Source organism: Lacerta agilis, chromosome 9 (assembly GCF_009819535.1).
Source record: "Lacerta agilis isolate rLacAgi1 chromosome 9, rLacAgi1.pri, whole genome shotgun sequence".
Taxonomy (NCBI): domain Eukaryota; kingdom Metazoa; phylum Chordata; class Lepidosauria; order Squamata; family Lacertidae; genus Lacerta; species Lacerta agilis.
Genome location: NC_046320.1, coordinates 69,267,884 through 69,282,489, shown reverse-complemented (window position 1 = coordinate 69,282,489; position 14,606 = coordinate 69,267,884). Strand labels below are relative to the sequence as shown.

Genomic DNA, 14,606 nt, shown 5'->3' with positions numbered 1-14,606 from the left:
TCTGACCTGATATAAACCAGCTTCTTTTGTCTTTCAAGGTTTTGTACAGTGAAATACCAACTGATGCCACAAGATGGTGATACAGTTTCTAGAATTTCAGGTTCTGGAAATGTTTGTTGCTACATCCCAGAAACAAACGCTAGTTGCCATTTGTTCCATTGGTGTGTTTTAGATCCCAGTTCAGTGTAAAGAATTAGAGATCACAAACTGGGGATTTTGAAAGATCCAAGTATAAGTAATAAAATTAACCTTTTTTTTAGAGCAGGGCATGATTCTGCATTTGACAGTAGAATAGGGGAGGAAACTGCTATCAATATACTAGACACACAGTATAAAAACATAGGTATGGTTAGCTACCGTACTTATGCTCCCAGCAAGTCCAAAATAACCACCTGCCCAAACCTACCAGGGCAGAAGCCACGTTATCGAGGTATTTTCTTCAAATAAATGAAGTGCTGATTCAAGATGCAAGCTAAATCCACAAGGAGATACTGCTTCAAAACCAACTGTAGATGCTAGCAGGGAGAAACTGACAAGTGAATTTAAAGCAGCACTTCAAAGCCTTTCATTTGGCACTCCTCGCATAACCGTAGCCGCAACTTACTTGTAAGTGATGTTAAATCCTGTCAAGTTATATGCCGCATCGCTGAAGAAATGGAGGAGAGCATAACCAGAGGTGGCTACAACTTCCGGGACCGTCTCGTTGCTCTCCCTCTCGGGAACGATCAGGCCACTGTACAGGGAGAGACAAGACAGGACGCAGTTCCGTTAGGAGAGGGTTTCAGGAGCTAGAATAGGCAGCATCCAAGACATTGTTATAGACAGCTTTAGATGGAAGACTCCACACAGTCCCATCAGTAGAAAAGTTGGTCAACAAAGTAATATATGGAGACAAAAGCATAACATCTGACCGCGGAGCAGTTTACAAACACCATCAATATGACTGAGTAGCACAATTTATACAACCTGCAGCACAAGACAAACTGTGACTACTCTGAGTTAAGTCCTATTGGATTCAATGGGGCTCACTTCCCGTTAAGTGGGGTCAGGATTGCAGCCTTAGTCACTAAAATGAAACTCTCATTAACCTGAGTCAATATCCGAATCATTTCATCTGGAGAATGCATCTGGTTTTAATTAAGAAGGCACGCATTAAAAAGAACCTCCCATCATCATCTTTAGATGGGCAAATATGCAACCATGCATATTTAAAATCAAATCAAATGGATGGGAGCAAGACCTATGGGGGCACTTGCAAGAGCAACTAACAGGGATCAGTTATCAATCTTGCCCACCCCATTCTCTCTCTGTCTCTCTCAAAAATCAGGAAGAGGTCAAAGCTGTCAAAATCAAACATATTTTCAAACACCATTTATCTTCCTTTTGTAATTTTCAAGAATGGAAAGGTTTCAACTACATATAAAATCCTCCAAATTGCAGGAGGCAAAACACTCCAACACACACATATATGGGAAGGAGGGAGGGAGGGAGTTTTCATGTTGCATGTGCTCTTCAGGTGAAAGGCAGTATATAAATTTAATAAATAAAATAAAATAAAAATATTTCTCTCGGAGATAGCATGCCACCTAAGCATTGCCACGAAGTCGAAATGAATCGACCCCAAAAGGGAATGAAAGAGGACACACATTTGTATGTGCTAATTTGCATGTGTAGAGATAATTTCTGTAATTGGAATGGAAATATATCTCTCCAGGTGCTGGCTGTGGGTGGGCACCTCGCTGTGCCTTCCAATGGTTCTTCACTTTTCAACCAGCCTTGGACCAAAATAAAAAGAATTCCTTCCAGTAGCACCTTGTTGTTGTTGTTGTTCAGTCGTTCAGTCGTGTCCGACTCTTCGTGACCCCATGGACCAGAGCACGCCAGGCACGCCTATCCTTCACTGCCTCCCGCAGTTTGGCCAAACTCATGTTAGTAGCTTCAAGAACACTGTCCAACCATCTCATCCTCTGTCATCCTGTTCTCCTTGTGCCCTCCATCTTTCCCAACATCAGGGTCTTTTCTAGGGAGTCTTCTCTTCTCATGAGGTGGCCAAAGTACTGGAGCCTCAGCTTCAGGATCTGCCCTTCTAGTGGGCACTCATGGCTGATTTCTTTGAGAATGGATAGGTTTGATCTTCTTGCAGTCCATGGGACTCTCAAGAGTCTCCTCCAGCACCATAATTCAAAAGCATCCATTCTTTGGCGATCAGCCTTCTTTATGGTCCAGCTCTCACTTCCGTACATTACTACTGGGAAAACCATAGCTTTAACTATACAGACCTTTGTCGGCAAGGTGATGTCTTTGCTTTTTAAGATGCTGTCTAGGTTTGTCATTGCTTTTCTCCCAAGAAGCAGGCGTCTTCTAATTTCGTGACTGCTGTCACCATCTGCAGTGATCATGGAACCCAAGAAAGTGAAATCTCTCACTGCCTTAGACACCTTAGACACCAACTATGTTTGTTATTGGTATGAGCTTTCGTGTGCATGCACACTTCTTCAACACGAAAGCTCATACTAATATCAAACTTTGTTGGTCTCTAAGGTGCTACTAGAAGGAATTTTTTTAATTTTGTTTCGACTATGGCAGACCAACATGGCTACCTACTTGTAACTAGCTGAGCCTTGGACCAGACAGTCCTTCAGATAAAGAGCTCTCGGGCTTGTGCTTCTCAAACAATGCAAAAGGGTACTCATCTAATTAAAGTAGGGGATGCTAGCTGAGAACTACAAACACACAAAATGAGAGATCAGAGCCCCTTTTATTTATTCCATTTTTAGCCCACCCTTCATCAGGCAGGTGATGCCAGGGTAGGGTACCTCTAATATATATACTAAGAACGCAACAATTCCAATGAAAACAGTAAAGTAATATAAAAACCAGCCAATTATACATCTTGCTCACATTCAGTACAGCACCAGATTCTGGAATTAGGTTGGTCCAAGTGCAACCTCTTGCTTGCTTTGTGATTGCCACGCACCTCCAGCTTACATCTGCACTGATTCACACAACTGTGGTGATCACAATGATGTTCTCCCTGATCGAAGCAAAGCCTGATTACACCCATAGTTCTGGGGCATGTGCAGACTTCCAGAAGAACTGACCTTCTCGGTGAACGGAGGTCCTTCCAGGCACAGAAAAGGTGCATGTCTCGTAACGTGCAAATGGTACAGCAAGTCAGCACCCCACATTACACACCTGAGATGGCCTGTCCAATCTCGTCTACCACTTTCATTCAATTTGAATGCATTTTTTTCCCTGGTTAGAAAGGTTCCAACAAACAAGACCTTCTCTAGAGAAAAATTATTGCCACTCAACTTTTGCACATTAAAGCATTAAGAGAAATAATTTCACACTTGACGCATCCTCATAGGGCTCAGGTGCCTAAAGATTAATTATATATTTGCAGCCCTCTTATGCCTGTCACTCTAAAGTCAATGTTTCATCACAGCTTAATGTCAAGTGAACCCAATTGTTCAAACAAGAGGCAGCTAGGAACAACAAGTGCTTTGTTTTCCCATCACAGAGGAGAACTATTAAAACATCTCCAGGCCGTTGAAGTAGTTGTTCATAGACAAAACCACTGTAATAGCAGAGTTAACCAGTAGAATGCCAGGACTTTATTTTTCTAGAAGGAACCTGTTTGCCTGCCAGCCAAGATTCCAGAATGGGAAAATTACTTGGCTACCCAGAATTTGCTATTTAAGGCACCAGAAGTTGCAGGTAACTACGGAGCAAAAGTCCAATGAGGCTGCTTTAGGCAGCTGTCAGGTTCCATCTGCCATTTGAAGGTGTCAGCAACACTGGCCGTCAAGGGAGAGAAAAGGAGACTTAGACCGAGCTAAGCATGTCAGCCTTGATTCTTGCTCCAACGATGGTTTCGTGCGATGCAACTGAATGACAGCAGATCCATCAGGCAGGGCGGGACTTTTAATGAAGTTGGGGCTTGCAAGATGTCAAGGCAGTCACTTGCCCAACTGTGTTTGTCATCAGTATCACCAACAGCACCTGGAAGCTTTAGGCCATACGAAGACATCATCGAAAGAGTCAAGCTGTGGTCAGCGTTATATTACCTAGGGATCAGAATCCACTTTGTAGAAGCCAGCAGCAAATCAGATAGACAAGTGACGGGGAAGTTCATTATTCTTAGGAACCTGGGGGAATATCAAAGCTTGCCTACTTGCAAGAAGAAACGCTTATAAGTTTGTCAAGAGCATGAGCTGAAGACGCCAAGCACAGAAACATCTGCTTAACCTTGCTGTAAATTAAGTTCACTTGAGCCAATTCTGGATTGCCAAACTGGCAAGTGTCAAAATGATCAAGTTCATCTCAAGATAAAACAGAAGGTAAAAGACTATTTCTATGTATAAAACTGTGTTTATCCCCAGGCAGTGATTTCTCGTTTTATGCCATTTCGAAACACACCGGTTTTAAGCTTCCTGAAACCCCATCAATAAAAACAGCCAACTTGTATCTAGCTCACTTCAGCTTTACAGATGAAAATGCAATTCAAAGCAAGTATCTGCAAGATCTTTGCTAATGACTGGGGTGGGAGAGATCTGTATTACTTTCCCAGATGAACCACTGCCTCACTATATGACATCTGGGCAAAGAAGAAGAAACAGAACTACTGTCAAGTTCTCAGTCTGGACGCCTTCCTAAAGCACCCGAATAAAAGCAACATGGAACCCCAAGTACATCTCTGTCGAAATACAGAAGTGTCAAGGCACCTGATGGCCAAGGAAAAAGGTTTTCAAGGCGGCCAAATCATGCATACCCACCACATTTGGCTGGAATCAGCCAAAGCTCCAATGTGAGTCGAAATTAAAAATAGTGGAGCGGCAGCAGAGCACAGTGAGGACTGCTGTGCAAAAGCTTTTCCTGTGTTCACCACATGCACAGATATGCAAAGGGGTAGAAACTCAAGTAACGTGGGAAGTACAAACAAAAAATAGAATAGAACAGAATAATAATTTACTGGCCAAGTACAAAAATATACCACATAATAATTTCCCTGCGTTACCTGAACCTAGGACAGAAAAAAAGAACTGCAGACTTTCAAGACAAAACGTGAAGAATCGCATCAAACAAATAGGACAAACCAATTAGTTTCACACTGTTCCCTGGGGCTTACCTAAAAGCAGCCAGTAATGGAGCATAAATCGAATCCCCATCATATACGTACAAGTGGTCCCAGCTGCATTCCGTCGCAAAATGATTAAAGCGGAGCCTAAGGATCGAGTTCGGCCTGTGGGAAGAAAACAAGCGGCGTTATTTCCACAGACCCTCGACATATTCCTCTCCTTTGTAAGCGAAGCCACAGCTCGCCTCTAATATTGTATGGTCGTCTATTCTTTCGAGTTATTTTATTGTAATGCAATGACTGTTGCCTCATAACTTACGCCACCACTTTTTTTTGTAGTGAGCATTTCTTCCAAGTTAGTCCCCATACAATAGGTTTTACTAAATCCTGAAGAATTAGCCAAAGCTGAAATTCTGCAGGCTATTATGATCTCAACACAATGAGGAAATATTCCAATGTAAAAGCTAGGTCATATTGACCAGCTTCATGGTATTGACAATAATTTGGCAGTTCGGACTCACAAAGGAAGGAAATATTATCAGAGCAGTCACACAGTGCCACGGTTGTGGGGCAGAATCGTTATAGACTGCAGGTGGGGGGTGCCACACATTTTAACCCCCCACCCCCAATATTATTATTATTTTATTATTTTATTATTTTATTAAAGATTTTCTTGGTTTACAAAAGTGTGTACAATGTCTCTTGCATTTTTCCATGTAACATTTTTACAGATCAATTTTGGTTGTTGAGACATTAGGGAGAGAAGGGGGAAGGAGGTGGGTGGGATGGGGGGCGATGTTTCTATTTTCCTTAATACCAGTATATGTAGGATTTGTTATCAGCATTGTTTGTGTTGGTTCTCTGTTGTTCGCTTGTGTTTCTTTGGCGGTGAGAGGTCGCGATTGGCGTAGGGTGTGCTTGTTCATTTGTGGTTGGCTGTGGTGATCTTTGGTTTCCTGTGTGAGTGGGGTGGGTGGGTGTTTTGGATCAGGTTAGCCATATTGATTTGTATGCTGTCGGTAGATTTTTGTCATTATCTTGTTGAGCTGTGTGTGTGATGAAGGGGGACCATGTGGGGGTGAAGGTATCTTCTTCTGTTTGTCCCCGTGCTAGTTTTAGGTTGCTGGTTAATTTTTCTAGTAGGGCTGTTTCCCATACTACTTGGTACCATTGGTCCATGCTTGCTCCTGACAGGTCTTTCCAGTGTCTGGTTATGATGTTTCTGGCTGCTGAGAGTAGATGGATTATGAGTTCCTTGTGTTGTAAGTGGGCATTATTGTCTTGGAAGATGTTTAGTAAGGCCCCAATATTAAAATAACATGTGCACATTCAAAGATCTGATATTTTGCCTGAAAACGTCCAGTCCAACAACGGATGTATCTCAAAAATTTAGCATAGTCCCCTCCCTTATACTCAAGTTTTGTTCTCTTCTTTCACATCAAGGCCTGCAATGACATCTCCTAACTAATTGACGTATCGCAGACACAGGAAAAAGGTTAGCAACGCAGGGGGTGCCTCTTCAATACAGGCACCTGCTTCTATGTAGAAATTTCATTTGTGCAGATATATTCGGTCACATTTGACCCAACATATGTGCGCAAGCGTAAATGCATCAAATGCTCCAGCATCTCAAAATAGGTTGGGCTTGCCAGCATCCAGCCTAAAAATACCACAAAACATTATGACTGAACAAAAACATAAGCACCCTTCAAAAGGAATGGAACTATAAAAGCGCCATTCTGAATTAAAAAAAAAAAATCCTGCTAAGAAACAACTGAGGGAAAATCAAATATCATTGTAGTTAAAGCAAGGACCTTGGCTGGAAGGTTGACAGAACCTCTGAAGGTTTGCCTGAAAAAAAATGTGAATTTGGGACAGGATCAGAGAAGTCCCAGCTTTCTTTGGGGAAATGCCGGGTTTTGTTTCCTTGCACAAGAGGAAAAGTCATGAAATATGCTGCCTCTTCTTGCCTTTGGCACAGTATCTGGACAGCTATGCTGCGACCCACGAGTTTAAGCTTGAGAGAGAGCAATAATTGTTTTTCCTCTTTTTTTGTCAACCCAAGGAGAATAGTAGCTATGATCAGAAAGCCGAACCACCAAATTATGGGTATTTTTTAATTATGTCACCCGATACAATACAACTCAGATCTTTCCCTATCTCTGCTGATGCTGAAACACAACCTGAAGAAACGGGTGGTGAGAGGTTCTCTGGGGCTTAATCCTCACAGCTCCATTCCGAATGGCAGGCTGTAGTCTTTGCTATAGGCCAGGAAGAAGTGTGATTCCCCAAAGTAAAGCGAGATGGATGCCATTTTTGTACGGACTGGACCAGACCGTGGCCTATGAACCGTTCTTAAATTTGGTAAGAATTCTCATCCCCAAAAACAGCAGCATAGCACTGCTGGAATGCAAAATTAGGGCCAGTTTCAGTAATTGTTCAGGAGCGATTCTTTCCTGTTTAGCAACTGGACAGCAAAAAATAAGCCAACTGGGAAAGCAGTTAAAAACATCATGATGTAGTTACATACAGGCAAGATTACTGCCAAATTCCATCCTGTGAATATTAAAGTGTTTGTTACTTACCTTCCCACAATAAGCCATGTGCATTTCGTTTTGTATTTATAGTTCCCAGGTCCATCTGTTACATACCCCGAACTTCCAGTAAGCCTGTGAAGAGAAACTAAAAATGTAGCGTCCCGTCATGATTTAGTACTTCTTTTATTTTATTTTTAAAAAAACTTCAATACAGCCAATAAATTATCCTTATAGTCTCGTAATTATCCTCCCCCCCCCCTTTTCAGCAAAGTGTTGTCATCTCTTCTTGCCAAAGTGTTTTTAAACTATCTCCTCACACCCTTTGTGGAAATGTTAAAATATTGCTAGAGATATTTTTAAAAAAATTCTGTGATACTAGAGATCCTAATGTGGATTTTGTTGACAAACTATTTAAAGGGGACCTCTAGGATCCGGCATACAGTTTATAGAAAATCTATTCTATCTGTCCCCGGATTCACTAGCAATAAAGTGTCTCCAAAGTTAGTATTCTGAGCTTTTCTGAGGCCGTACAAATTCAGAATTTCTACTAGGGGGTGCAAATTCAGAGGTCAAGGAGTACAGGTTTTTTTCTCATCATTACCACCACGAAGCAAACCAAGGGTGCAAAGCTGCATCACCCAACACAGAATGATATCCAGTTCAGTCAAACCAGAATAGACCCATTGATTCCAAAATGTCTGCTGTGAGCATTACTTAGCTGGACGTCACCTGCTAATTAGAATTATATCTGATTAACAGGGGCAAAGAACTATCAGAAGTCTGGCGTGGCTGGCACTATTATGATTGACCAGCTTTCTAGGTAATTATCACACCGCAGCCTCAGTCCAAATGAAAGGTAAAAAAGGTAAAGGACCCCTGACGGTTAAGTCCAGTCGCAGACGGCTCTGGGGTTGCGGCGCTCATCTCACAGGCCAAGGGAGCTGGCGTTTGTCCGCAGTTTTTCCAGGTCATGTGACTAAGCTGCTTCTGGCGCAACGGAACACCGAAACCAGAGCAGTGCACGGAAACGCCGTTTTACCTTCCCACCAGAGCAGTATCTATTTATCTCCCCTGCTCAGCACCTGAAGGCCCCAGTCCTGCCACTCACCACCTGGCCTAGGGCGGGGCCTGGTGGGCTCTATAAAGGATAGCTGCCGCTGCCGCTGCTGGGCAGAGAGGGCTCCATTTTGTTTTGTTTTTCGTTTAAATTGCTGTTATTTTTGACCTTTGTCATTTTAAACTGTGATTTTAACACTGTATTCTAAGTTTTAGATTTTGATTTATGTGGAAATTGTGTTCCATTTGGTTGTGTATTTTTTTTTGATGTGGTTTATTTATTGTTAATGACTTTTGTAATTATGTAAATCTTGCCATGCTGTAAGCCGCCTTGAGCATTGTTTTTTTAACTGTGGAAAGGCCGCATACAAATAAAACGATGATGATGATGATGATGATGATGGTATCTACTTGCACTTTGAGGTGCTTTCGAACTGCTAGATTGGCAGGAGCTGGGACCGAGCAACGGGAGCTCCCCCCATCGCAGGGATTCGAACCGCCATCCTTCTGATCGGCAAGCCCTAGGCTCTCTGGTTTAGACCACAGCGCCACCTGCGTCCCTGTACCAGTCCAAATTAGCCTGCTGCAAAGAAGGTAAATGAAACATACCTTTGGGGCAGAATTCGACACATAGCATTGGGCCACTGCTCTCATTTTTGCCTTAGTATACTGAACAAACGCCGGATAACTATGCCTGACCCGATACTTCCTACACAGAGTACTTCCAACTGAGCATGTCCATAGCAAATATGGCATCAGCATATATTTGCACACTCCAAAGACAGCTTCCAACAGTTCGCCATGGGGAAAATGGAGACCTGTCTTTTCCAGGGACATTAACCGCTGGTATGCAGAATCAGAAGTACAATGAACAAGACTTGCAGGTGGACGCTGTGAGAGTCGACCTGCAGCCTCTCTTTTTTTCTTTTGAAGGTCAGCGTACCCACAAGCCTTTCCAATTGCTCAAAACCAAGCAAAGTTTCCCTGCCATCAGTCCCTGATGCCGCAGGAACTGAATAATCACTGTTCTTTTTACAGTTCCTGCTGCTTTTCAAAGTGGAGGATCTTGTGCTAATTTTAAAAGCCCAGAACAACTTGGTTCCAAGAAACATTAAGGGCTGCCTAACGGCTGCCCGGGACGCGGGTGGCGCTGTGGGTTAAACCACAGAGCCTAGGGCTTGCTGATCAGAATGTCAGCGGTTCGAATCCCTGCGACGGGGTGAGCTCCTGTTGCTCGGTCCCAGCTCCTGCCCACCTAGCAGTTTGAAAGCACATCAAAGTGCAAGTAGATAAATAGGTACAGCTCCGGTGTGGAGGTAAATGGTGTTTCTGTGTGCTGCTCTGGTTTGCCAGAAGCGGCTTAGTCATGCTGGCCACATGACCCGGAAGCTGTACGCCGGCTCCCTTAGCCAGTAACGCGAGATAAGCGCCACAACCCCACAGTCGGACACGACTGGACCTAATGGTTAGGGGTCCCCTTTACCCCCTTTAAGACCTGCCCAATCGCCAACGTCTCCGAGAGAGTTGCTACTGGTGGCCCCACAGGGAGCCCAATTATGTGGAAATTCCTCCCAGCTGAGATCAGGCAAACTGCAGCAGCTTGGTGATTTATTATTATTATTATTATTATTATTATTTCAGTAGGCATCTTAAGTAAGCTTTTCTGATGTTGTGGTTATTTTTAATTTATTTTATCCGCTGCATCTCTTTTGTAACCTAACTTAAAACTACGGTTTTAAGTGACGTTTGACTTGTGACAGCAAACAAATGCATAAAACCATTCATTGCTCAGAGCTAGATGAAGGTGCACCTCTCCTGCTACAAATGCATAGAGAGAAAAAGGATTGGCAATTGACGTTGGAATGAAAGTGACAAATTACACAGATAAATTATAGCCATCATTCCTTAAAAGGAAGCTAACCCCCCAGAGTCCACACAGATGTAATTGGATGCAGTCGGACATCTCTTGTCAAATACTTGTATTTGCCCACTAGACCTCATTGCCTTTGCATTTTGTGAACTGGACAGAGTGGCACAAGGTGACAGCAGTGGAGTTCAAAGCATGATTCTGGGATGTTGGGAGCCAGGCAGACACCCCCAACAAGACTCCTATATAAGTGTGGTGAAGGTGCATGAGAAACACCATACAGTGGTACCTTGGTTCTCAAACGCCTTTTGCTATTTATTTTGTGTTTTTGTTTTTGAGGCTTTTTCGGTTAATTTGTTTTTGTGACTGTGTGGAATCCAGATCAGCTACTGATTGACTGATTGTGTGACTGCGGAAAAGGATAAAAGCCCCCAATCCAAACAATGACTATCATTAGTGCAGGTAAGGAAAATATTTAATTTTTATCTTCTTCAATACTGTCTTATTTTATAGTACAGTACTTTGATTATCGCTTTCATTTTATGGATCAATGGTCTCGTTAGATAGTAAAATTCATGTTAAATTGCTGTTTTAGGGATTTTAAAAGTCTGGAACGGATTAATCCATTTTGCATTACTTTCTATGGGAAAGCGTGCCTTGGCTTTGGAACGCTTTGGTTTTGGAACGGACTTCTAGAACAGATTAAGTTTGAGAACCAAAGTACCACCATACTTTTCGAAGGGGCTGTGCATCATTTGCTGCTGGCAGCTGTGCAAGGCAAAGGAACAACCCCAGCTTTTCCAAATCTTTGCCAGCTTACAGAGTTGAAGGAATTTCACACATCTGTTTGATCATGTGCCATCACCAGGGATTGAGATGCAAGGTCCAGAAAAGGGCAATTTCAGATTCTGACTAGTCCCGCACAAGCAGCTACAGAATGATAAGAAGGACCGTTCATTTTAGTGACTTTTTATTCATTACAGGTTGCTAATGAAATTTCCCTGCACCTGAATCTTGTAGCACAGCTGTTTCTTTTAGCCGGAACAGAAGAGGTTGAGTGTTTAACAGCCCTAAGAAATTCGGCGTACAGCACAGGTGCCTAATTTGATTTTGTTTTCTCCAAAGCATGACCTTTAGAGAGCAGCGCAGCCCTCAGAATCTAAATGTGCAAAGAGCATCCATGTATCAATTGAGTCGGCACCCTGCCGGTAATTGATAGCAAACAAACAGACTTTGGTAGCTCAAACAAACCTTGTCTGAACGGCAAAAGATCTTGTGCAATCTGCCCTTCTCCCAAACAACTTCACTACGCAGAAATCGTTACAACTGACCTACTCTGAAAGCAATTACCGCAGCTTTCACAGTGCAAATAGCACCACAAAATGTCTCCAGCATTGCTGGCAAGACCCAAGGGGGAAAGTGAAAAGTTCTGCTAGAAAATGAATCTGCCCAGATCTCAAATGCTCCACCTAAAAAGGGACACCAGGACACCTCTAAGAGGTCAAGGACAGGAGAATTTCCAATAACAGCCTATAAATGATTTACTGCTGTTATGTGTTTGTGGGTGCCCTGAACCGCTGCAGACTCCTGGGTGAGTGCCTTGAGAACTAAGGTGGGCTGACATGTTGGATTTAGTAAGGGAGAACATGTAGACTGAGCTGGTCCTTCTAGGCTGGGGCATCGCCTGGGCATAAGTTGTTAAGAAATGCAAGGATGTTGATGGACAGACATCAGCACAGGGGTTGCCAGGGTTACAGCTGGCAGAGCAATGTTTAGCGTTCCAGTTTAGCCTGAAGGAAAAACAGTATGGCCATGATGCATGTGGCTTGGGTTGTGGAGAAGAAGGGAGGGGCCAGAACTGCATGCAGGGCTGGCTGGGAGAGGTTGCACTGAGAGACCAGGGAGCATGACTGGCTTTTGCTCTGGCCCCAAGCTTACTGAAGCTATGGGAGAAGCAACAAGACACTCTTGGGGTGTAATGTTCTGCACCCCCTCCACTGAAGGCTTCAGGTGTGAATATGTGTAAATAAACAATATTTCTTAAATACACTGCAGTCTCTTGCCTAGTCCTTAAAAGCTTAGTGGGCAGTGGGCAACCTGTTGGGACATCTTCATTGCAGCTCTGAATGTCTCTCAAATGGTTCCTGAACTCCGTATTTGTGACCCCTGAATTCTGCGTCTGCTGCCATGCCTATACTTTTGCTTGCCTGGATAAAGAGCTCTTTCTTACTTGCACCTAAAAGCCTCTGTCCACATGTGTTGGGGAGGAAAGAGGGCAGCAAGAGCCTGAGGCTCAGCACCGCCTATGCATACAAGGAGCCATAAGGTTGCCATTATACCGGAAAAAGGACAAATTTATTAACTAACGCCAACGCTTGAGTTTCACACTAAGGATAGCTATGCTAAAGTCACATTTGCAGCAGACAGGGATCATTCATTGCTGTCTCATCTTCAGCATTTATATAAGCACACTTAACTATACAGGACTTTAGTGAAAACAGATTTCAGGTATGCAATGAAAATCGAGGGAGATGATCCATTCATTGCTTTGTAATAACCTTCAACGGACAAAGATAAGCCCAAGTTAAAACAATGTGTGGTTAAAAACCCATTTTAATTATGTTTTCTCTGCAGCAGACGAGCTGACATTTAACTGGTTATTTTGTTTGGCAAAAAAAAAAAAAAATCAATTGACTGACGGAGTTACAGTAATTTGGCAGAGAAAATTACTGCAACTTCTTCTAGGCCAGCCTTTGGGATAGAGGACTAGGCATGTTTAAATTAGAACAAAGCAAGTCATTGTCTACTAGATGTCGGGTAAAGATAGGAGTCAAGACTAAACTATGTCAGTTACACCTATAATCAGAAGACCTTAACAGTCTTAATTGGGTTTGAACCTTTTCACATCCATTGCTTTCTGTATTGAGGGTAATTTATATGTCAATGTGGTACCCTCCAGGTTCCTGATTAAGTTTATCATCATTAATCATGGTGACCTTATAAAACAGTTAACAATCCATCAACATCCTTACTTGCAATCACCTCAGAAAGGCACAGATTTATAAAATCAGAGTTGAATCACCAAAAATCACTCAATAAACACCCTAACCAAAAACTGCAGCCTAAACTCATCGTTTCACAGGCACAAACACTATAGGGATTCATAATAGGGCATTTTTAGTAACAGCACCATGGCTCTAGATTATGGTGGAATCAACAATACCTAATTTTTAGCACCAGATGAAAAACTCCACTTATCCAGGGCTTTTGACTATATTAAAGGTAAAGGGACCCCTGACGATTAGATCCAGTCGTGTCCGACTCTGGGGTTGGGGCGCTCATCTTGCTTTACTGGCCAAGGGAGCCGGCGTACAGCTTCCGGGTCATGTGACCAGCATGACTAAGCCGCTTCTGGTGAACCAGAGCAGCGCATGGAAACGCCGTTTACCTTCCCGCCGGAGCAGTACCTATTTATCTACTTGCACTTTTGACGTGCTTTCGAACTGCTAGGTGGGCAGGAGCTGGGACCGAGCAACGGGAGCTCACAGACTGTCTGAATTGAACAGTAATTTTATTGACTGGCTTTATGTATTTTGTATACTGCACTGTGACTTGCCCTGTGATCATTTTGCAATAAAGGGGGTGGTTTTTTAATATATAAATAAATAAGTAACACTTTAAATTCCAGTCATCAGGTTGCCTTGATGCCCAGAAAATTTATGCAGGCAGATAAAGATTTGAACAGATTTTTCCAATTACAGGTAGGTAGCCATGTTGGTCTGCCATAGTCAAAACAAAATAAATAAATAAATAAATAATCCTTCCATTAGCACCTTAGAGACCAACTAAGTTTGCTCTTGGTGTGAGTTTTTCTGTGCAGGCACACTTCTTCAGATTTTTCCAAGGCACAGTATCAACCCCAATCTGGGGTTTATAGAGTACATCAGTAATAACTGCAGCATAACTTGCAGCACAGCAATGGGTTTCTGTGACCGTCAGGTCTCAAGTTGTCTAGCTGCCCAGAAGAAGAAGAAGAAGAAGAAGAAGAAGAAGAAGAAGAAGAAGA

The 14,606-nt window shown here is 42.9% G+C and overlaps 1 protein-coding gene across 1 annotated transcript in view; it reads right to left on the bottom strand.

The window, feature by feature from the left end:
- ATRN (attractin) overlaps window positions 1–14,606 on the bottom strand; it is a 170,460-nt gene that overhangs the window by 110,220 nt on the left and 45,634 nt on the right. Inside the window, exons 4-6 of the mRNA XM_033159586.1 lie at window positions 7,666–7,749; window positions 5,132–5,245; window positions 605–733 (exon numbers count right to left, since the gene is read on the bottom strand). Of these exons, the coding sequence (XP_033015477.1) occupies window positions 605–733; window positions 5,132–5,245; window positions 7,666–7,749 (327 nt within the window). The remainder of the gene's footprint in view (window positions 1–604; window positions 734–5,131; window positions 5,246–7,665; window positions 7,750–14,606) is intronic.